Below are 24,617 nucleotides of genomic sequence, written 5' to 3'. Positions count from 1 at the left end.
CTGCAGATGCTCGATATAAAAGTGTCTGTAACCATCCTGTGTGGATGAAACCAGGATGAAACCAGGATGAAACCAGTTCACCCTCAGCAGCGTGGCCCGGGACCTCTGGGAGGACCCGGAGCACTTGAACGCCCCCGACACCGAGTGATTGACAAGCGGGGCTGAGCTCGGTCAGCGGGGACAACAACAAGGTTGGGATTTAAAGAAAAGTCCTTTTAGTTAAAACCTCCATCAGAGCGGAGTCCGCATAGATCTGGTTGAATCTTCCCAGCGGAGGAGCGTAAACAGCCCGGGAGGAGGGAGCAGCGGAAACGGGAGGCGGATGTGAAGCGGTCCAGCCAAATAAATAAGATATGAACTCGTCTTTCTCTCGTCTGGCTGCATCGCGGAGGAATCCACGACGCCGTGGACCGACAGACATGAGTTTTAAAGAGGGACACGTTTAAAAACAATCACCGTTTTCCGAACGAGGAGTCGCGTTGAGCCGGAGGCTGGAGCACCGGGAGGCAGCGGCGCAGCACACGGGCCGTGAAGGGGCCGGAGTCCCGCTAGGAAGCCGATGAAGGGTCGGTGGCGGCCGGGCCGTGCGAAGCTCCGTCGTCCGTGATTAAGCGACTCGATCGGGGGTTTATTTGACTCGCAGGTGGGGTTTGAAACAACGAATACATCGCTGTAGTGAAGGTGAGTGAGATCCATGAGCTGGATGCGTAATAATCCACATATTTCTGGGTTATTTTTGATGCATCTGCTGCTCTGGTGCGGAGCCTTGTTTATCATCACCATCATTCATTGACGTTTCCCACTCGTGCAGTGTATTCATGTGTTTAAAGCTCAGTCTGTGTGTCTGGTCCAGATCTGCATGTTATCATGACACTATCTGACAGCAGCAGAGGTAAATAAAGGCCCAGCAGAGGAAACCCTTCATCCCCCGAACAGCCTGCGGTGACTTCACCTGCTCACACACTGAAGAGTCAGTGAATCAGATCAGAGGTGTTGTTCATGTCCCAGAATAACAGGACAGCTCATCCTCTGCTTCCTCCTGACCCTGTAATCTAATGATAATAAGAACTGAATGAGTTTAGCATTAGATTGATTCATTGACATCTATTTATCTCCTCTCTGTGTCCACCTGAGATCTGTGGCTAACAAGGAGGATGTGCACATCTTCAACATGCACATGTATCCCACATGCATGAATATCATCCGTGCATTTTCATTCAGTGGCTCTGTAGCTGGCATGGAACCGAGGAGACTTCAGCAGGACCGGGTATGGGTCCAGTTGAAGCTGGGTCTCTTTGCTCCACTTCATCTTGGCATTAGATAGATTGTCCTCATGAGACCTTTCTACAGGAGGTGACATGTCCAGATTTAAAGGGATCCCCTCAGTGATTTAGTTCCGTATTTGTACAGACAGTTTAAGCTGCATTGACTCTTTGATTTAAGACAGAAGTTGACGCCTTCTTTCTTTGATGAGAGACACGATTGTCCAAACTATCTGGACACATAGTATTCCTCCTGCCAGAGCCTCATGTAAATCACTCCATCGTGTGGAGAAAAGATGAAGGAGTGTTATAATTTAATACAAACAGTGAGAAACAGCAAGTGTGGCTGGTTTGAGTTATGTTGCCTTTTGAAACCATTTGGATCCGTCTTCGCTCTGTCCACCAGTAATTAACATGTTAGTACATCTCTTTTGGTCAGTTAGAAGTTTGTGGTTGTGAATGTGCAACGTTAACTGTGTAACTTTAGCACAAGTCTTTGCTGTAACAAATGACCAGCAGCTTTTCACAGAGTGTAAAATACCCTCAGCTGGTGGAGCACTGTCAGGACTGTGGGCACTTTGGTTTGTACAAGGTTAGAAACACAAGAGTACGCACACACGCACACACACGCAATAAACTGGCATACAGGAATGTAATGGGTGTGTAGGGGACAGGAAGCTGTCGCCTCATTGTTCTCCAAACACGCTACAGTTATTTCAGGACCATGTGAGGAGTGTGTGTGTGTGTGCGTGCGTGTGTGTGTGTGTGTGCTGTGGTGGACCTAACTCAGAAATCTGCTTTTGCACAAGCCAGCACCAGTTTCATACTTTAACTTAATAGACCTTTATTTTGTCGTCCACACACACACAGCACCCAACCAGGAATCCTGCGAGTTAACGGAGCGGCAGTAAAGGGTTTGTGTTGTGTCCTCATGTCTGGCTGTGTCCCGCTCCCAACGCCACAATGTCTGGCATCTTGTAAGAGACTGGGTCACTCGTCTCCTATGTGATTTAAGTAGGCTGATTAGATGGCTGTATTCTTTTTTTTCTGTGCATCTAAATCTTTCCTTGTGCAGCTTTTAAGCTTTTCCACTTGCATAATTCAGTAATGTAGCCCTAGCTGTGCAGGGACTGCCCCACCTAGAAGAACGCCAGCATCATTTTGATTTCAGCTGTGAGTTTTGGACTAAGACGGATAAAAAGCTCCTCCTGTCCAGCCCACAAATCTTTTTGTTTTATAGGAAACACTTGTGAATGTGCATTGTCTCTGCCCATCATTCCTGTGTCCTAATGTTGGATGAAAGCTGTAGCAAATCAAATACAGGCTTCGGGCTCATACTTCCAGTGCATTCTGCCTGTGTGTAGCAGCAATGCCACAGCGTGCTGACAGTGTATTGATGTCAATGCCTGGGTCTGTTTTCACCAGGCTGTGAGTATATTTAGTCTCAAAGTCTCACCATTTATAAATAACCTGCAGACTTGACGCTGCTGCTGCTGGAGGAGAGATTGCTCTTACAGTATCTCACACAGAAGACCATTCAGGTATCAAGTCCCAAATAACTCATCCAAATTAAAAAAAAAACTAAGAAATATTTATTTCTGGAAGTCAAAGATTTGTTTTTATCCAAACGTCTTGGTCTTAAGAAATCATACATTTGGTCTGAAACCATTTGTAAAATACGGCTCCTTCTTTTTTTAATCAAATCAAGAATGAGGCTGGACGTGAGGCTTTGTGAATTTGGAATTGACCTGAATTCTCATCACGGAGTCCTGAATGAGATTCTTTTTCTTTCTATCAACAGAAAGGTGTCACCTGAGCTTGACAATTTTTACTGCTTATCCTCAAGCTCAGTGATGTTTCTGCCCTGTCTTGTGCTATAGCAATGGGAGGCAATAGCAATATTTCTCTTTCTTGTACAATGCACCCCTTAACTCAGACAGCTTTCCTGGAAATTGTCACAGTAACCCTTGTTTTGAAGAGGCATGTTGTTCATGCACCACTATGGTTTTCTTGTGTGCATCACATCGGGACGTTCACCAAACACGATCAGAAGGTTTTCAGCCAATCTGAATAAAAAATAACTGAGGGATTCTTGGCTCTTTTTCGATGGATGATGCTGAAAGTGCTGATATGCCGTTGTAGAGGGGTTTGGAAGAAGAGGTGGCCGGAGTGATCAAGTGAGGGATTAAGGACGGCATTCATGTTAGCTCTGATGATTAGAGTGTAATCTTGCAGGTCACCCAAAACACTGTTGAGTTTGACACAGAAAGCCATAGTGATCACAGTATATACAGAGAAAGGCAACATTACAGAGACAGGTGGACTCTGAATAAATGCCTCTGCTCCAACACGACTAACTGTAAGCAAGGAGGATTCAAGGGCTGTATAGAATCTGGAAGTGCATCATTATGCAAATGGGACAGCTCTGCCTCTGCAGCAGCAGCTCACTTAGAATGTTACAGCTCTTGATCTCAAATATCGAAGGCGTGGCAGTGGGGCAGTGATGAGTCAGCTCTTAGATGCAGTTTACATATTTATATATATGCAGTCCACTAAATCACTTGTGTGTGTGAGAGAGAGAGAGAGTATTTTTGAGTTAATGGGTGCCTGGTGTTTGACTCAACCCACTGTATACTGAATGTATGTGCTGACAGCCTGGCGCCAGTGCCCCCTCCCTGACATTCTTTAAAGAGGGTTTAGAAAATCTGTGCAAACTGGGAGACAGGAATTGAACCTCATGTTTCTTTGTCCTCGGATGGAAGGTTTTCACAGCTCTGTGGTGGAGTAGAGGTCAGATACACTGGATCATTACGTTATCAAATGTATGCGCTATTGCAAGCTCTGACAATCAAATCTAATTGTAGTCGCTGAAATTGAATTAAATTCAAAGTTTTCCACAGTATAATTGTATCAGAAGTAATTATCTGTTGCGCTGTGTCATGCTTATGTGGGACAGAAATATAAAAAATGTTTTTCTTTAATCCTGGCATATCCAGACCAATTTGCATTTGCATTCCAGTGGGACAACGCATCAGAAATGAGACAAACCACTTAAAGAATCTTGAATTGAAAAGATGGAAGTTGTAACAGCCAGTTATCTGTCGAATGGGGAAACATACAGTACCAATCGTGTTCTTGCAAGTGCACAGTTGTGTTTTTCTAATGTTTTAACTGGTGGCAGCAGGTGCAGACAAGATGGACAGATGAGTCAGTGGTGTTACATCACGGTGCTCTGCATGAAGCTGTAAAAGAGGGTTGCATCGTGAAACCTAGCACAGGCTCACTATGAGTATAATCTGTGGAAGAATCGTTTTCAGCCTTATTTTGGGGCAAACTCGTGAAAGGGTTTTTTCTCTCTGGTTTTACTGGTGATTCTATACATGAAGATTTTATGTGTTGATGACCTCTGACGTCTTCCCATTCATTTAGATAGGAGCCAGGTTTTGTGATCCTCACACAACAACTGGAGGGGTTTCCAAAGCTGTTTTCAGATAAGAACTCTGGAAAATGTCTGGAAAATTGGGTGTGGACATTTTCAGGAGTTTTTCTTGCACATATGACAAATGAAGCTGGAGATTGTACGTCCATGTAAATTTTAATGGCACTATTCTCATTGACATTGGAGTCCCTCTGGTCTAACGGTAAGATTTTATCAGTTGCATTATGGGGAAACGTAGTAGGCGTGCTTCTTTGTATTTATGTACACCTTCAGCCTAATTCATTTTTTGATTTTATTCATGAAAGAAACGAGTGGGGTTGAACTGTGTTGGACAGCGGGATGGAAACATGGCTGCAGAGGGAGCTGGCAGCCGGGCCTCCAGCTGCAGATTGAAGCCTTGTGCTAATGCAGTGGATTAGAGAAGATATTCTGTCAACAGTAAATCCTCCCATTCTCTGTTTTAATCCTGCTGCTGGATCAAGGACACTTACCTCCAGAGAGCTTCATGTTCATGTGTGCGTGTGTCCACTCATTTGTGATTGGTTTTATAAAGACAAGAGATGGCGTGTGTGCGTGCGTGTGTGCGTGCGTGCGTGCGTGTGTGTGCGTGTGTGTGTGTGTGCGTGTGTGTGTGTGGATGTGTGTTTATTGTAGGGTAGTGGATTTGCTGGTCTAAAAACAGAATGCATTTAAGGATGTTCCACGATAAACATTTTCAGAAAAGTAAGGATTCATTGTAGTTTATGTTTCATTTCCTTATTTACCATCTTCTAATGGCTACAGAAGAGTGCTCCGTATCATGGAGCAGAAGTTTTCTCTCGCAGGTTCCATGACATGACAATAAGTTCAGTGGACTTCAGTGGACTTCAGATGTGAATCCAGTAGAACCTTTGTGATGTGGTATAAGATTGTCAGCATGAATGTGCAGTTAAAGATCTGCAGAAATGATGTGATAGTAAGACCATTTTGAGAGCGAGTGCACGCTCTCTCTTTGCTGTTTTCCGTATACCTCTCTCTCCCTCTCACTTTCTAATGGCAGTACACTTCCCAGCTAATTCCAGGAGGGAGAGTCTGCGTGTGAGTGCGCATCTATTCAGTCTCGTCCGTGCAAGAAGGCTGGAGAGAGGGAGGTGGGGGAGTGGCAGCTGATAGATATGACCATTGCGGAAGCTCAGACATGATTCGGCGTAATCATCTCTCACCATGGCAACCGCATTGTGTGCATGTGTGGGGGGAGAGAGAGATGAATGAAAGAAAGGGGAGGAAAGAGAGAAACCAAAGAGGAGTGGTTTGTGGGTGTGTGTGCATTTTATAAGGGCAACAGGACATGTTTTTTTATCTATCCATCCAGCAAGTGGAATTGAACCTGTTAATCTTTAAAGTAGGTTCTGGTGGAGACATCTGTACAGTCAATATGTGGCTGACTGAGGGGCCTTTAGTTAGAAAGTCATTGTAATATCAAAGTGATGCAATATATTGAAAACTGAGTGTTGTGTTATTATAGCTCACATTAAATTTCAATAAATAATCTAAATGACACTGAATGAAACTTGTACAACAAATAACAACAGACCAGAGGTTCACACTCCAGAATCCATGGGTCTTAAAATGGCCTGACTGGGAATAGTGGAGACAGTTTTTATCTTCTCATCTGGCTTGTAATGAGTTTTTTTTGCACACGTGAACATCATGCCTCCTCTTCCCCTTACTCACCACCCCTTTATTTTCTCTCTGTCTCTCCTATAGGTCTCCAACCTTCCTCCACCCCTGTCCTCCCTGTGGATTGTAGGACCGCCCCGTCATCACCCCCTCCTCCCCTGACAGACGAGCGGAAGGATTCCTGGACCGCCTTTCATCCCTCTTTCCTCGACTCCCTCTGCCCGCATCCCATCTCCGCCACCTCCCCTCTTTTTTCTCATCATTGATACCTGTGTGATTTGCATAGTCCTCTAGTGCCCACAAGCAAAGCATCGCTCTGCCATTGACAAAAAATCGACCGGTGTGGCAGGGTGCTAAGAGCCATCATGAAAAACGTGGACATTTTCAGTGGGAACAGGATATAAACGAGTGATCGGAGGAAGCCTCAGCTGCTGTCGTTACACCTTGACTGATGACGAGTGAAGCGTGGGGACATTGAAGTGCCTTCCCCCAAACGAACACCAGTGCGGCCAAAGAGATGTGCGGCGAGGAGTTCAAACCCCAGACCGTTCTACCAGCTGTATTTTAAAAGTAGATCTTCCTCGGACACTGCACCGCTCTCGCCATCCCTCCATTCTCACAGTTCCCTCCCTCTATCATTTCTCTTCTTTTCATCACTTTGACCTCCCTGACCCTTTAGTGTTCTTCCCTTTGGTCTGGTGATGTCACGTTTAAGCTAAAAAGGCCTGACTCCCCCCTCCCTCTCCCCTCTTCTTTCATTTCTTCCTTACGTCTACCAATCCTACACCATTCGTCCCTCCCTTGCAACAGCTGTCCTCCCCCTTCGCCCCCGCCCCCAGTCATCCTCCCCGTCACCCTCCACCTTCTCTGCCCCATCTTCTCCCCACCACTACCACCATCATCATCATCACCACCACCACCACCACCACCCACACCCTCAGCCCCACTCCCACCATCGCCACCACCACCAGCTCTCCTCCTCTCTCCCTCCCTTCTCCCCCACCTCCTCCTCAGCGGGAACCATGGCGATGGCTGCCACCACTTCATCGTCCTCCCCTTCTGCATCATCGTCGGGAAACAGCAGCGCACGGGAACAACTGCTTGCGGTTCGCCGGCGCACACCACACATGCGGCCGTACACAATCGGGCCCGACAACCTCTGCAGCATGTCGGTGCAGGGAGCAGTCGGGGGCTCCACCTCTGGGTCCTCTTCCTCCCCCATGTCGTCAGGGGTCCAGCCAGAAACAGCGAGTGTGGGACTCCAGCGGGCCAACAGTGACACAGACCTGGTTACTTCTGACAGCCGCTCATCACTTACGGCGTCTACGTACCAGTTGACTCTTGGTCACAGCCACCTGATCATTTCCTGGGACATCAAGGAGGAGGTAGATGCCACTGACTGGATCGGCCTGTATCACATCGGTGAGCAAACTCAAAATCACCTCCCCTCATTAAAGTACAAAATCACTATATCTAGATTTATTGTTTACAGCAGAATCTGGCAACACCCATCAGTCCCCTTATGAATCCAAAATTAAATTCACCAGATCCAGATTTTTATTTGGATCTGTAATCCTGCTAACTAACAGACGGACAAACAAAACAAAAACATAACCTTATTAGTGGAGGTCAAATCGAACCAAGCCACTTGAACTTTAAATTTTTATATCCGGTCTGATGTTTGTGGGTGAAGATGCAATATTTTATTGAACCTCAAATGCACATCTACTTTATCAGACCATCTTACTGTAACATCACAGCACAGCTCTTGCCTCTCAGTTATTGATGAGCTATCCATTATGGTCTATTCTTGCTTGCTCATCATTATAATTCTTATTCTTCCTGCCTACTCCCTATGTCTCGTTACCATGATGTCTCTTCCTCTGTCTGTCCACACACTGATCCTCCTGTTCGTTCCTTCGGTGGTGTAATAAAAAGGATAGTAATGCAATAGCACTACTGAAGAGGTTGTGACTTGTAACTCATCTCCTCAAGGTTAGAGCATTACATCAGCCCCTCTGCTGCTACATTAACTGACTAATGGATAGTGTGATAGTGGCATGTGTGTGTGTGTGTGTGTGTATGTGTGTGTGTCTGTGTGTGTGTTTGCAAGAAAAAATATGGTGAGAGAAAGTAAGTAGGTTACCCTGATAAAAAAGTGATGCTGACTCAGCCTCAGTAGCATTTAAGAGGAGTATGTTTGCGTATCTCATATTACAGTCTCCCTCTTTCACTCTCACACACACACCCCCCCCACATTCCTCCTCCTTGTCCTAGAATGACGTACTGTCACAAAACAAATAAGCAGAAATATATATTTATGACTAGAGGTTTAAGTACATGCATAAATCTCTCAATACATTTTTTTCGGAAGGAAGTGTATTGTGATACACGAAAGCTCTCCCAAAACTTTCTACACTGATGTAAACCTGCTCTCATTATGAATGAGAGTTGGCACTTTAATGTAGAATCAAATGTGTTATTTCAAACTAAACGTTCTGAAGCTCAGAGCCTTTACACAAACGCTCAGGTGACCAATTTCGTGTGTGTGTTGTGGAGGAGAATGGATGTGTGCACAATCCTTTATCAGAGAGTGAGAGACAGAGGAAGCCGGTGAAAGGTGATCTCTCCATCCCTCCGACCTCTCTGCAGCTCCTCTGCAGTATTGATCCAGGCAGGGGGGGATTTTCAGGTTTGTCTCCCCAGAGATAAGCACTGATTCCAGCCTGGCTGCTGGCCACATTCTCCTGGAGCCAGGAGCCGCATAACCTCACGCTGCTGTCTGGGTTGTGTGTGGGTTTGTGTGGGTTTGTGTCACACCTCTCACACTGTAGTTTGTTTATGTGGTTTGGAAGATTCCAGGGTTATCAGGTCAGACAGGTGTGTGTGTGTGTGTGTGTATATATAAGTATTCGCTGTCACCTACAAAGGCTCAGGGTTTATTGATGGAGACCTGGTGTGACAGGTCAATGTGTGTGTGTGTGTGTGTGTGTGTGTGTGTGTGTGTGTGTGTGTGTGTGTGTGTGTGTGTGTGTGTGTGTGTGTGTGTGTGTGTGTGTGTGTGTGTGAGTGAGTGAGAGTGTGTTTGTGTGGCTGACAGACATCAGAATTGATCCATTAGGACACGGGCCGTTTGTCATCCTTCACACAGGACGTACACATAAATGTTTGATGTCTCTGTAGGCACAGACAGGGATGTTGGTTTATGACCCGAGGGCCGAGTTTCCCTCAGGTACCACTAACCTCCATCGTGGTTTGTCAATGCACCACGCAGCCTTCGGAGCCTTGGCGTGTGTGTAGAATACATAACGGGAGTTCTGTTTGGGAAGAGTCACTGTACAAGAAATGGTCAGTTTTGTCTGTGTGCACATTCATGCTCAAGCTGCTTAATTCTTCAATTCAAAACAGTAAACACCAGATCCAGTTTATGATTTTAATGCTTTTTTTTATCTGTCCTCCCTCTCTTGATTTGAATAAAACAGAAACATGTTGATCACACTCTAACTTCCAGCTTTTTGCATTATGTCCATGTAAATCATCTCGTGCTGAGGGTGTCTTTACATGTGCCCTCCTCACTGAGCTTGTCTGTGTGAGACCTTCTGACACGTCCTGTCCTGTCAATGCCCCGTGTGTAATTAACAACTAACATCTTCCTACTGCTGCTTCATTCATGGAAGCCTCAGTGTGTGTGTGTTATTGAAACAGAAGGCAGAGGAACACAAAGCTCATAAATGTAAATGTGTGCGTATTTGTTAGATGAGACGAGTGTGGCCAACGTCTGGGACTCCAAGAATCGTGGCGTGAACGGCACCCAGAGAGGACAGATCGTGTGGAGACTGGAGCCAGGACCTTACTTCATGGAGCGTGAGTGGGCTTCACGAGTCCCTTGTTTGTGCTTAATACACACGTGTGTAGTTTAACGTCACAGTGGATGATCATCTGTGTGTGTGTGTATGTGTGTGTGTGTGTGTGTGTGTGTGTGTGCTCTCTCTCCACAGCGGAGACTAAGATCTGCTTTAAATACTATCACGGCGTAAGTGGAGCATTGAGAGCGTCGACACCCTGCATTACCGTCAAGAACCCTGGAGTGCCGGTATGTATCATCTGAGTGTGTGTGTCATTTCTCCACTCACTTCCTTTCATCATCCAAAAGGTTCACGATATAAATCCAAGCAGAGACATAAACTCAGACATCGAAACATTTAAGAATCAATGTAAAAAATGAAGAATAGAAAATAAAAAGCACATGTTAAAATCAATGGTGGTTGAGCTGCATTGTGGGTACTGCAAACGACCATGAAACTTTAATAAATACATAGAAATACATACTTCTTTTTAATGTATCTGTCTTTTAACTTTTTGTCTCTTATAATGATATCACATAATCCCAAAAAAATGGGACTGGTAAATTGTCCACTCATGCTGATCTCCTATTGGTTGTCTCATCAGGTGGACAGTGAAGGCCAAGTGGAAGACCAATCAGGGAGAGAGCCTTGTCGGAAACTTGTCAGTTTCACCCTGTCAGGTGAGAGGATGGAATCAGGACTTGTAGTTGTATGTTGGTTCAGTAAACACAGACGCTGACACCTGTGTGTATTTTCCCTCTCCAGACATCTGGGCGATGGGACTGAAGAAGGGCATGTTCTTCAACCCAGACCCCTACCTGAAGATGTCCATCCGGCCTGGGAAGAGGAGCGGTCTCCCCAAGTTCACCCACCACGGCCAGGAGAGGCGATCGTCCATCATAGCTAATACCACGAACCCTGTGTGGCACGGGGAGGTGAGCACAAACACACACATTTTTTCATGCAGCACTTACACCATGACCATTAACCATTTCCCCACAAGACAATAGAGGCCATGTGACCACCTTGGTGCTTGCAATTTGGTAAATAGCTGACCAGTTTTATAGTAAAACACACAGCGATGGATCACAGTTGTAGGAAGTGAAATAAATGTGTAAGTCTTTCTCTACTGATGAAGATAAAACTATGATTTTCTCATGTCTCTTCCGGCAGAAGTACACCTTTGTGGCTCTGATGACGGACGTGCTGGAGATCGAAGTAAAAGATAAGTTCGCCAAGAGCCGACCAATCATCAAGCGGTTCCTGGGTCAGCTGATCATCCCCGTGCAGAGACTTCTGGAGGGGCCGACGGCTGAGTGAGTACACACACACACACCGTGGAGGAACTGAAGCTGTGTTGAGAGTGTGTTGGTGTGAGGGAGAGAGAGAGAGAGAAAGAGAGAGCGAGAGCGTCTGAGGAGCTCCGTCAAACCTTTGATCTTTAGTGTTTAACAGCAGTGACTCAACATTGTTCATTCAATACCAATCAATATCTCCAAATCAGCTCATTGTTCAGGCATTGATTTATTATTGATCTACAACAGAGGACAATACATACAACAGTCAATTATGATGTACTGTGTGTGTGCACACCGTTTCCTATACGTTGATGGTGTCAGGAACATGTTCAAACTGTACATGTTCATATTAACTCTTGCCTGGATTGAAGATGTAGAATATTACTGCTGCAATGAAGGATGTGAGTCATTTTTCTGCATCAAAGCTTTGCAGCTTTGTTTATCGATTTGTTGAAGCCCTGTGATACCATGCATTATGCCACTTAGAGATGGAAATAGATGTTACCTGGTATCTTGGTATAGGATCAATGATTCTTTAAGGCAACATGTGGATAACCTTGTGATGCAAATCAATATTGAAGAAGGGGTTTTATTACTGAAAGGTATTGTTTTTCATCAGAAAGCCAGGGAGCGGCTGGTTGCTGCTGCCTTCCAACCAGTTTGCACCAAGCTTGTTAAAACAGTCAGGCCTTCTTTCTCCACGCTCATTCAAATCTTTATATATATTTATATTTCTGTCATAGTCCTGTGTCCTGTAGACACAAAAGTACAGACAGACAGCTGCTTTGGGGGTTTGCAGAGTTATTCAATGATGTCTCATGTACATGTGTGTGTTTGTGTGTGTGTGTGTGTGTACACACAGCGATCAGCCGGTCAGCTACAGCCTGTGTCGTCGTCTCCCGACGGACCATGTGAGTGGGCAGCTTCAGTTCAGAGTGGACATCACCTCCAACGGACATGAGGGTAGGTGTGTGTGTGTGTGTGTGTTTTAAAGAGTCATCTCCAGCCTCTTTCTCTAATCCCCTTTTCTCAATCATGTGTTTATCTCTCTCCTCCACTCCTCCTCCCCCATCCTCTCCTTCCATCAGAGGCCTCCCCAGACACAGGGGCCATCTTGGGCGGCACCACAAACGGTGACCCCGGCAGTCCCTCAGACGACGAAGACCTCCCTCAGCCCTCCTCGTCCTCACGCGCTACATGTAGACCCTCTCCCACAGGCTCTGATGAGGGCTCCGTGCTGGTCAACGGTAATTCTTACTACGGCGAGGATAGTGTGTGGCGGGAGCCCGGGCGTATGGGAGAGGAGGATCTGCTTCCTGTGGCTCTGGGTGGCCACACGCACCGGCAGGTGTCACTCAATGATTACCTGGACGCCATTGAGTCTCCCAGGAGCCCCTTGGACCAACCTCTGGCCGGGCCTTCTCCGAAACTCCGCTCCAGCTTTCCAACGGACACGCGGCTCAATGCGATGCTGCACATTGACTCGGATGAGGATGAAGAGGCAGCGGGGCAGCACAGGGACCCATCACAGGAACCAAAGACACAGCAAAGCGCAGACTTGGTCTTATCAAGTAGATCAGCTAGATCTGAGTCTCAACAGGGGAACGAGGGCTCAAAGGCTGCAGCAGAGAGTGCGTCTGGAGCTGCCGCAGACGCAGGTTCATCCTCTGCTGCTCACCCTGTGTCTGAGTCTGCATCGGCTGAAACTGGCGAAGGTGCCGCTGGAGGTCAGACACCGGCAGGAGCAGCAGCAGCAGCCGAGACTACACCTGCGAGAGAAGAGGCTGCTGGTGCAACAGCTGAGGTAGAGCATGAGATCTCCACAGCCTCCTGCTCATCTCAGGCACCAGGGGCTGAAGCGGCTGCAGTGTGTGAGCCGGGAGAGTCTGTGAGGGAATGTACCTGTCAGGAGCAGGGCAGCAGGGTCGGTACAAGCCAGGAAGTTCCCTACAGCTCTGGACTTGGCCCCCTTTCACCAATTCAGGTGAGCAGCGATATGCAAGATGACGAGACAAAACAAGAGCTTTGACAAAAGCTGCCATTAGATTAACTAAATCTCCTCTCCTCTCCTCTCAGGAGGTGGACACAAGAAAAGAAGTGGCTCCGAAGGCCGAGGAGGAAGGGGCGGAGTCATCGAGCAGCGAGGCCAATGGGCCAGTGGCAGGAGCTGCTCCTACCAGCAGCGACGCAGCTGAGCAAGGAGCGACCGCTGAAGCTGGTAGGTGGTGATTGTGTTTGTTACTGACACAGACAGTTGTATATCTAAGGACTATTTTTAACAGTTAAACTTAATTTTTCCATAATAACTAATGGAAGTTTAGAGGAAAAGTGGCAGCTACATCTGATTCATCACAGCAAACTGGAAAAGCAGCATGAAATCTGCTGCACTGGTTTATCAGACACACTAAGGGAGAGACATCTGTCAGCATGCATCTGTTCATCCTTAGAACATAACTCATGAAGACAAGGTACATTATATACGTAATCATTTTATTTCATGTTCACTATTTCAACATTTTCTATAGTGATCAACATTTTTTCCCTGGCTCACTGTTTTATTTTTATATACTTTGGCTACACAATTTTCTTAGAGATTGCAAATTGAAAATGAAACTGAACATTGAGCCCTACAGAGGCTGAGGTCCTAATACTTGAGACAATGAGACACTTCAGATGCAACAGAATAAATAAACACTTAAGAAATGAAATATATATATATAAATATACATATATGCAGTATGGCTGCCAGAGACACTGCACTGGTTCTGCTGCTTTTATCTGCCTCCATGTTCGTTTCCACACAAAAGGACCTTGAAGTCTTCCTTTTAATTTCAGGGGCTCAAGCCAGTGGCGGGGACAGGCAGGAGGAGGAGGGAGGGGAGGTGTGGAGGAGGAGGCGCTCCATGCAGACCCCCGGGAGCGGGGCCCAGAACCAGGAAGTCTGCATTGCCAGGGAGGGTCAGAGTGGGACGATAGAGAGGGAGAGAGAGACAGGTGAGATGCAGAATGGAGATTTTAGCTCCATCACTCCAGCCATCAAATGGTTTATCTTTTCATTCACATATTATACAGCAGCACTTACACATCTTCACACATTCATCTGCATTTTCTGGTTTCCTGCAGAAGTGATTCTGGCCACTTCTTAGACTTTGTTATTATTCAAATGAGTTGTTCCTACCACAAGTCTGCATTTAATGCTGCCACGAAGTTCATATGAGACAAACTTCTGGAGCAGCTTGTCTCCTGGTCGGAGGACTGAGGCATCAGGGAGTATTAATGAACGACTGGAGCATTATTCAGATTAGAGCAAGTTCTCTGCAGCTGCCAAAGAAGATGCTGGATTACACAGAGGAGTATTTAACAGTATTAGATAAAAGCAGATACCAGTGTTGTGCAGATGAAGCAGCTGCAGGATCTCATCTTGTGCTTGGAGGGTCACCAGGTTTTGCTGCTGATGGTGAAGGAGCTCTGTGGGAATATATTGTGAGTCTTCTCATTCTTTAAGTGAGGCAGCTTATACAGAGCGAGCGTGTGTGTGTGTGTGTGTGTTTGGTATGCAGGTGCCACAGCTCAGGTGAATGGCCACCAGTCTGTTCGCTCCCTGCCGTCCATCCGCCATGATATTAATCGATACCAGAGAGTGGACGAGCCGCTGCCACCCAGTAAGTGTGTGTATGCGTGTGTGTGTATCGCAGTACATTAGTATTTAACCTGAAGAAAGTCAGTACAGCACCAACTACAGAAAAAGTCCTGTGCATGCTCTATACGGCACATCTTGTCTTAAGTGTTTGAAAAGCTTAGTCATCACCAGCACTTTACTTTAGAATAAATATTTATAACACACTGTAATGAAATCGTAAGCAGGTTTTTGGTTGACATGGCAAGACAATACTGGTATAGGAACATTTATTTAGATAGAATAAAGTTGTAATATTAAGAGTGATGTCACAATTGAGAAGAAAGTCATAAAGTTACAAGAATAAAGTCGTAATAGAATGAGAAAAAAAACAACAAAAAGGAAATCACCAACAAGAAGAACCTGCGCTCACCAGAGTTTCACTTCGTCAGGATCCAAGAACCAGTCTCATTGTTTCTACCACGCAGATGTACCCAACGATAACCTCACAGTCCACCGCCAAACGTTTGCTCCTCCTCTCTATGCAAATGTCGGCATACAGGTCCAAACATACAGCCAGGGTCATAAAGAACTATCCTGCAACAGATGGGATGTCCCCATCGCATCATCACGGAGTCTGTCTGGAATCATATGATTACTTCGTGATAATTGAAACTTTTCATGGGATCTTCACGTTACACCATTTTGCACAGGACTGTATATAATGGTGTATATAATGGGTTCCATTATACGCAAAGCATATAATATTTTTTTTTCCCCAGCACATCACATGAAGGTAAAGGTCATAAAGTTTTCCATGCAGTTCATTTTATACAGCTGCAGTTTCTGTGGGATGACTGTTTTACTTGCAGCTTAAGGAATTTTAAAGAGATATTTATATATAATTTTTTATTTAAACAATATCTTGCCAATATGAAAAGAAATACAGAACAATTCTAGAAAATAAGAAAAAGATCAACTTTGTATTTTTTTTACTTCACGTCCAACAGCTGCGGAAATTCAACACATGGAAAATAACAACTGAACCTTTGTTTGTTGAGATACCGAACCTGCGTTTTCTATCAGCGGCCGTCAGAATTACATCTCACCCACATGTGAAATGCTCTTACATACACTACTGAAATGCTCTCATACATACGTTGCAAACATCGTGGCTGACGATCAACAAACAGCTTCTGTTTCAACTGAAATCCTCTCACACATTGTACTGAAATATGTTATATATACATATATATATATATTATTATATATTATTTGAGAGCATTTCAGTTGTATGTATGAGAGCGTTTCACTTGTATGTGTGAGAGTGTTTCAGTAGTGTATGTAAGAGCATTTCACATGTGTGTGTGAGAGGTAATTCTGAATAATGTCCCTGACGGCCCCTCATAGTTTTCCAGCCTGGCCTCACTGTCATTGTGTTGTTGCTTTTGTTGTCGCGTGTGCGAACCAGACTGGGAAGCTCGCATCGACAGCCACGGTCGCATCTTCTACGTGGACCACGTGAACAGGACCACGACTTGGCAGCGCCCCACTGCTCCCCCCGCCGCGCAGACCCTCCAGAGGTCCAACTCCATACAGCAGATGGAGCAGCTGAACCGCAGGTCAGAGTGCAAGCATACACACGTGCACACACACCGTATGGTCAGCCTCAAACTGGAAATGCAGGCAGCTCAGTACAAAAAAAAGTCTCATTTTGGTATTTAATGCAGACTTACACACATATTTCCAGGTATCAGAGTATACGAAGGACGATAACCAATGACAGCAGACCAGAGGAGCAGCCAGCCAATGAGCTGCTGGTGGATGAGACTGACATGCACCCCTCAATGCCAGGTGATCCTCTCACTGACCTGCAATAAAACATGTCTGTCAACCTTGATTTGTGTCCTGACAAAGTGCATGTGTGTTTGTTGCAGAGCTGCGTAGGGACAGCAGCGCGGCTCAGTCGTCCAGTTCCCGGTCTCGCCTCACCCTGCTGCTTCAGTCTCCCAGCGCCAAGTTCCTCGCCAGCCCCGACTTCTTCACTGTGCTGCATTCCAACCCTGTGCGGGCACTCGTTTTTTTTCCTTCTCCCTCATCCCCCCCACCTCCCCTTTTCTTTTCTTTCACCTTCCTCTCATAGATCACACTGGTTTAATGGAATCAGAAAAAGGGGAAGGTTGTGTGTTTGGTATATATACGCGTATATATTTCACTATTCATCATTATGGGTTTTTGGTTGTAGATTTTTATCCATTTACAAACACAACAAAATGTGTCAGTTTCCAAACAGACCTTTCTTCTCTTTCCTTCTTCTCTGTTTTGTTTCTTTCCTCACTTTTAAATCTTCTTCTCCTTTTCTTTTTTTTTTCTTCTTCTCCGTCCCTCCCTGTCTCTCTCGCTCAGAGTGCCTACCGTATGTTCGCCACCAACACGTGTCTGAAGCATATGATCAGCAAGGTTCGTCGGGATGCTCACCACTTTGAGCGATATCAGCACAACCGGGACCTGGTGGCCTTCCTCAACATGTTCGCCAACAAACAGCTGGAGCTGCCCAGAGGCTGGGAGATGAAGCACGACCACACCGGCAAGGTAGAGCAGCACACGAGAAACAATCAGAATGTCTGAAGGTTTGAAAAACGTATTGGATTTTAAACATTAATAGAGCAGCCAATAAATATTTTTATGTAAAGCTATAGTGTAATAATAGTAATGATAATTATACATTTTATTATATAGCATTTGTATTCTTAATCCAATATGGAACTTATACAAGTGTGATGTGAAATTTTATCAGTGAGGTATGAGATATCTTGGATCCAGTTTTACAATTAACATAAATACATATTTGGCAAAATTGTATTTTTCGAGGTAAAAGTCGTTTTCAGAGGTAATTAAATTTTTTTTGGGAAAAAAATGATTGTTCAAGCTGAGTATTGTTGTTGTGTTTATATGTTGTGTGTTCACATGCAGCCTTTCTTCGTGGACCATAACTGCCGAGCCACCACCTTCATCGACCCCCGGCTGCCTCTCCAGAGCACTCGGCCCCCGAGCCTCTTGACTCACCGCCAACACTTGACTCGCCAACGCAGCCACAGCGCCGGGGAGGTCAGCCCACGACGACTTGTAAGAAAAAGACGCACAATGCTGCTCTACCTTTCAAATAGTATTTACGATGCATGATAACTAAACTGTCCTCTGAAGCCAGAAGAGAAAAACTTCCTCTTCTTGTTTCTGTAGGTCGGTGAAGACCCTCGTCATGCCGGCCCTCCCGTTGTGCCGCGGCCTCCCAGCACCTTCAACTCCACTAACAGGGGGCAGTGCCAAGATATTGTGCCAGTGGGTCAGTATCCACGCAACACAACACACACACAAACACACAGCCGCCCAGAGATTACAAAAACCGGGCAACAACTTTGTGTCCCCTCGTCTTTTAGCTTACAACGACAAGATTGTGGCATTTCTTCGACAACCAAACATTTTTGAGATTCTTCAGGAGCGACAGGCCGACATCACCCGGAACCATTCACTCAGGTACTGGCACTGTAGAAATCATCTGTGCTAATGTATTTAGATTTGAGCGCTGATAACTGTAGGACAGCAGCATCACTCTCAGCTGAACGTTGTTATGACAACAGGGAGAAGGTGCAGCTGATACGAACAGATGGAGTGTCAGGATTGGCCAGGCTGTCAGGAGATGCAGACCTCGTCATGCTGCTAAGGTGTGACTTCCTTCCTTCCTTCCTCACTCATTTAGTTCGTAAAAAATTTTTCCACTGTGCCGTTTGTTTATTCTTCTTTTAATTGACTTATCTTTTATGTAAATGCTTCCTCGCTGCAGCCTGTTTGAAGATGAAGTCATGTCATACGTGCCTCCTCACGCCTTACTTCACCCCAGCTACTGTCAGTCCCCTCGGGGATCCCCCGTCTCCTCTCCACAGAACTCACCTGGTAGGACGGTCAAGTCACACACCTACACTGCGCGTATTGAAAACTGGAACTGAGGTCAATACATTTATATTTATTGGCTTAAATCATTCCTGTTGAAGTCGCAAAACAGGTTATCGAACAGAAAGCGTTTTTTTGAGACACCCACACGTCTTCAGAGCAGAAAAAGTAATATGTCACATTACTTGGTACTTGGTGATTTTTCATATCCTCCACACCCACATGTTGCATCTTTAGAAATAACTTTGAGACACTGCAGTGTATCAAGCAGACAGCTGTGTGGTTTTACTCACCATCCCTGAGCTATTTTAGCCTCTGTGACTGCACACAGCTTTCCAGAAGCCTCAGACAAGTCTGACACACCCTCTTAAAAAAAGAGGTTACTCCTGATGTTTGCAAAAGGTTTTAGAGCCTTATTTCTTAGAGGTCCTGAAATTAAATCATGGAACAAAGCAATAATGAGGTTTAAATATTGAGAATTGTTCTGTCCTTTCTGTCCTTGTAGGAACTCAGAGAGCGAACGCCAGAGCTCCAGCTCCTTACAAGAGAGACTTTGAGGCCAAACTGCGCAACTTCTACAGAAAGCTTGAAACTAAGGGTTATGGCCAAGGACCAGGCAAACTAAAGTGAATGCAGTGTATTTGTGTGAAGAGAGCAACCGTTCTATTTGGTTTCTTTTTACTTGTGTGTGTGACTGTCCGCTTGACTGTGTGTGTGCCTCAGGTTGATCATCCGTCGTGACCATCTGCTGGAAGATGCCTTCAACCAGATCATGTGCTATTCCCGCAAAGACCTGCAGCGCAGCAAACTCTACGTCAGCTTTGTTGGGGAGGAGGGGTGAGTGTTTGAACACAGAATGAAACCTATAACACGAGTGTGCATGTGATATCATTTCCCATTCATACATACACCTAGCTGTGCCATATCTATATTTAAAATCTTTAGGTTTTTAAAATCAAAACGTCTGTCTGTGTTTGTGTCTGTGTGTGTGTCTGTGTTGCAGATTGGACTACAGCGGGCCCTCCAGAGAGTTCTTCTTCTTGGTATCCAGGGAGCTGTTTAACCCTTATTATGGTCTGTTTGAATATTCTGCCAACGACACTTACACTGTTCAGATCAGCCCCATGTCCGCCTTCGTAGACAATCACCATGAATGGTGAGATTTACCGTACACACACACACACACACACACACTCACACAGACACACATGCACACAATATACTGTACGATACTATATCACACTGATAATCTCAATGTGTGTGTTTCAGGTTTCGGTTCAGTGGTCGTATTCTGGGTCTGGCTCTAATCCATCAGTACCTGCTGGATGCCTTCTTCACCAGACCTTTCTATAAAGGCCTGCTGCGCATGTACGTACTAATGTGTCGACAACACACTCATGCAAGTACAAGCAGGCTCACATGACTCTGGACCTCTACATTTAGAACTCACACTCTCTAGCTGTGTCCTAATTCAGGAGCATGAGAAAAACAAATTGTCACCAAAGTGAAATGAATCCTGGGTTAAGGATCCACCTATTGGAGCCTTCGTTGCTCGGGTATGAAAAGACACATTTTTTGGCAGGACTTTGAAACGGTTCAGTCGTGTTTCGCTTTCATGACACAAAAGGTCTTCAAATGCACGCTCCTGAGTTGGGACACAGCCAGAATATCCATTCTAAAGCAGTATTTAAGAATCACTGGTTTACAGTACCCCTGCATATGAAACTGGACATATGAGTACACACACACACAAAGAAATGTCCCCACACACGTAATTTACGCTCAAATTTTCTACTATGTAGTCCGTGTGACCTGAGTGACCTGGAGTACCTGGATGAGGAGTTTCATCAGTCTCTTCAGTGGACAAAGGACAACGACATAGAGGACATCCTTGAACTCACCTTCACTGTCAATGAAGAAGTCTTCGGACAGGTCAGACTCTGAAAGAAAGTCTGGGAAAACGGTCGACTTATTAAAACATATATTAATAAAAAAATGTCTAGAAGAAGTAATGCAGTGTGCTCAGAAACCAACTGTTTTTATTAACTTAACTTTTATATATACAGATACATTTCAAGATAATTTGTTTTTAATGATGCAGCTGAAACTATTTAAGGATTGAATATGTTATTGTGTGTTCCCACAGATAACAGAGAGAGAGCTGAAGCCCGGTGGAGCCAACATCCCTGTGTCAGAGAAGAACAAGAAGGAATACATCGAGCGGATGGTGAAGTGGAGGATAGAGAGAGGGGTGGTGCAGCAGACTGAGAGTCTTGTCAGAGGCTTCTATGAGGTACAGTAGGCTTTAGTGTCAAATCTTTAATTATCCAGCCCCTGATTTATTGTATTGTAGAAAACACTCACTTAAATAGTACAATATTTTTTGTGTGTCACCCAGGTGGTGGATGCCAGGTTGGTGTCAGTGTTTGATGCCAGGGAGCTGGAGCTAGTGATCGCCGGCACTGCTGAGATCGATTTATCAGACTGGAGGAACAACACGGAGTACAGAGGAGGTATGGAAGTAAAGGAGGATGGATTGCTACTTTTGTTTTCAACCTTTTTCTACAATAATAATTTCCTCGTGCAAACAATACATGCTTGTTCCTCTTGTTCATGATAATTTCTTTATGATAATTTACAAGCGCACTCTTGTCATTCACCATCATCGGGATCCTGTTGCCACAGTTACATGACATGGTTTGCTATGTACAGGTTACCATGACAACCACATCGTGATCCGGTGGTTCTGGGCGGCGGTGGAGAGGTTCAACAATGAACAGAGACTGCGACTTCTGCAGGTAGGCATGTGTGAATGTGCAAAGACGAGACAGAGGCTTGTGAGTAAGTAAGTGAGTCTCACTTCATGCCGCTGTGTCCCACCTGTCTTCCTCCTCTTCTGTCCCTTTGTCTTCTCTGCATCATCAGTTTGTCACCGGGACGTCCAGTATTCCCTACGAAGGCTTTGCGTCTCTGCGAGGCAGCAACGGCCCCCGCAGGTTCTGTGTGGAGAAGTGGGGGAAGGTCACCTCGCTGCCCAGGTAAACACAGGGAAGAGCCCCGCAGCACAAATCTCCTCATGCCTGCATTTCGATCTGAATTCCAAGCACTCATCAGTTTTTTGATTAGTCAACAATTGAAACGAATTTGGGAGATGGATATTTCCTGATGCAGTTAGAGAAGCCCATCCAAAAGTAAAAGACCTTGATGAGATAATAACTTTTTTAGAGATGTTTATAGAGATGTAGTTTTTACTTTAGATGGATTAAAACAGGATCTTCTGAATAATAATCTCCCACTGCCACTTATGGGCAGCCTGCAGGACATCATGACCCACCTTATGTCACTGATCATCTCACACGTTGTCCTGTCGCCTCTCTCCAGAGCTCATACTTGTTTCAACCGGCTGGACCTGCCACCGTACCCGTCCTTCTCGATGCTGTTTGAGAAGATGCTGACCGCCGTGGAGGAGACGAGCACCTTCGGGCTGGAATGAGACCCTCAACTTCCCACCTACCCAACTCTCAACTTCCCTTAAGACAGCTGTTGGTTGTGGAAGGAAGAAGCCACATAGAACAGCTGCTGGAAAAAAGGTGTTAAAATCTGGGTTTAGAATCCAGTTAATGGTTTAAGTTTAATTTATAGCGGGCTATGTTTTATAAGAGAAGACTTTTGATCCATGAAGTGACTCTGACTTGTGTCATGTAATCATGTTTTTATTGCCCCTGCACGTATTTCGCACCTGCTTAGTAACACACATGCTGGGATGAATTAAAAGACCCACTCTGCCTTCTGGGACGGGGATCGAAACTGCCAGGATTTGACCAAAATCTGAGACGAGGATGTCTTTTTTTTTCACTTCCTCATTGATACCGTGTACAAATGTGCAAATCACCTGAAGCAACCACTGCCTTCACTGCAGAAGCTGAGCGGATTCAGCCTCTTTTATTTTACTTTTCTCGGACCTTGAAGGATTGCTTGGCCTGTCCAGAGCTGTCAGTGATGGATTTGTTGTAGTGTGGCGTCGTCGTGTGGCACATTGAAAGAACTGCACTCATGCAGACGGTGCTTTTTTCCTTTCTTTTTGAGAGCCTTTGAGAAAAAGGCAGTTACCTGTCTGAGGTTTTTGCTACAGTTTATGGGATTTTTCCAGTGAACTTTACCCACAGCTGATTTTGGAGTCCAAACTGAAGCTTTGGTATCGTCGTTACAGTATTTTCATTGAAAAGAAAAAGTGATTTTCTAATGACGTGTGGCAGTGACATGTTGTGATTTGAATGTAACTAACATTAAGATGTAGATTGTGTGGGGAGGGATCTTTTTATTTTTTACCAGATCTGGATCAACTGGATGAAAGAACAATATCAAGCCAGCACTTATTGAGTTAATAAGTCAATGATTAGATTCAGTAACATTCAGCATTTAACCATCTTCATTTACTTTGAGATTGATTTGAAACAAGCTTTGATCCAAGTCTATTTTCTACAATGTGTTGAAACTAACCCCATTTCATGATTTATAGATTGAAAGAAACTTGTATGGTCAAATACACAAAGCAAATTAAATCATTCCATCAGCAGTAGGGAGTCTAGAAAATGTCACATGGGGCGTCAAGAGGTGGCATGGGAGGGTGATGGGTGGGGGTCTCTATATAGTACCCTAAAGTGAATTATAGAGCATTCTGAAGATGCTAAAATCAAAGTTGTGCATCTACACAAGTAGCATGGCTGAAAATGAGGGGGTTAATGCATTAGTTCAGTTGCAGCAAGGACAATAATGCTCGGCTGGCTTTACGATAATTCACCAGTTTTGTCTATTTCTGTGCTTAGGGACAAAGTGCAGAGTTGAAATTCAATATTCTACCATAACAGCTGGGTGAGGCACAAAGATTGGGGAGCCAGGCCCAATAGCAGTGAGCTGGCAGCTGCTAGTGCCTCCCAGTGCTGACCTCTGGATCTGACCGTGCCACCCAACCACTCACACACCAGTCAGAAGCTCTTCTATAACTGCTGGTGCCAGCTCATGTGATTAAAGAAGTCAGATTTATTACATACTCAAAAAAAAGACTTGACATCTGCTAATGTATAAACTGGCATCAAAAAAAATCTTCTGCATATTTGTTCTCATGAGAAGAATTCATTTTCTTTTCATTGTTTCATTATTATTATTATTATTATTAGCTTGTTATCACATTTGCACACTATGATTACATTCTTCACGGAAGCTCCAACTCCTTGTGTTTTCTTTTCTCTCTCTCTCTCTCTCCTCGTGATGTTGACCACTTGTGTGTTTGTTCCACTGACTCTCATCACACGTTCTGTATGTAAAGGCTGTAAAACCTCACTTTGTTATCATTTCGATGGTGAATGAAGTTAATAGTGTATAAATGTAAACACAACCAGGTTGTTTAGTGGAGGTCACGTGAAGAGCTCGGAGTGTGCACCCAATGAAAAACACATACTGTCATTTTGTATAAAAGTCATCTGAAGGAGCTTGCAGTGAATCTTTTTTCTCTTTTGTACTTTGAGATACTCGTCACTGCCCTCCTCTGTC

At 45.0% G+C, this 24,617-nt stretch overlaps 1 protein-coding gene across 5 annotated transcripts; it reads left to right on the top strand.

The window, feature by feature from the left end:
* The first annotated feature begins 541 nt into the window (after positions 1-541).
* hecw2b (HECT, C2 and WW domain containing E3 ubiquitin protein ligase 2b) lies at positions 542-24,555 on the top strand. Of its 5 annotated transcripts, none has more exons than XM_069520710.1 (30): positions 542-681; positions 10,117-10,224; positions 10,359-10,453; positions 10,810-10,885; positions 10,971-11,140; positions 11,379-11,521; positions 12,366-12,466; positions 12,592-13,487; positions 13,580-13,721; positions 14,339-14,497; positions 15,064-15,165; positions 16,591-16,741; positions 16,870-16,973; positions 17,057-17,184; positions 17,526-17,711; positions 18,093-18,245; positions 18,360-18,462; positions 18,557-18,653; positions 18,758-18,841; positions 18,961-19,070; positions 19,573-19,693; positions 19,791-19,904; positions 20,071-20,223; positions 20,337-20,435; positions 20,870-20,999; positions 21,214-21,360; positions 21,466-21,580; positions 21,780-21,865; positions 21,993-22,105; positions 22,449-24,555. In XM_069520710.1, the coding sequence occupies exons 2-30, from the start codon at positions 10,218-10,220 to the stop codon at positions 22,558-22,560; spliced, it is 4,197 nt and encodes a 1,398-aa protein (XP_069376811.1). In that variant the 5' UTR covers positions 542-681; positions 10,117-10,217; the 3' UTR covers positions 22,561-24,555. The 5 variants fall into 5 exon arrangements, with proteins under 5 accessions (XP_069376811.1, XP_069376810.1, XP_069376808.1 ...); XM_069520709.1 differs by lacking the exon at positions 542-681 and adding an exon at positions 7,081-7,782; XM_069520707.1 differs by lacking the exons at positions 542-681; positions 14,339-14,497 and adding an exon at positions 7,239-7,782.
* The last annotated feature ends 62 nt before the right edge of the window (positions 24,556-24,617 follow it).

This window comes from Paralichthys olivaceus, chromosome 24, assembly GCF_024713975.1.
Source record: "Paralichthys olivaceus isolate ysfri-2021 chromosome 24, ASM2471397v2, whole genome shotgun sequence".
In the NCBI taxonomy this organism is placed as follows: domain Eukaryota; kingdom Metazoa; phylum Chordata; class Actinopteri; order Pleuronectiformes; family Paralichthyidae; genus Paralichthys; species Paralichthys olivaceus.
Note: the sequence above shows the minus strand (reverse complement) of the source record. Positions and strands in the feature narration are given on the sequence as shown.

Coding starts and splice junctions, on each gene's coding strand:
- hecw2b (XM_069520709.1), top strand. CDS start 7,383: ATGGCGATGGCTGCCACCACTTCATCGTCCTCCCCTTCTGCATCATCG. Junction 15,166..16,590: donor GGACGAGCCGCTGCCACCCA/GTAAGTGTGTGT, acceptor TGTGCGAACCAG/ACTGGGAAGCTCGCATCGAC. Junction 21,581..21,779: donor CAACACGGAGTACAGAGGAG/GTATGGAAGTAA, acceptor TGCTATGTACAG/GTTACCATGACAACCACATC.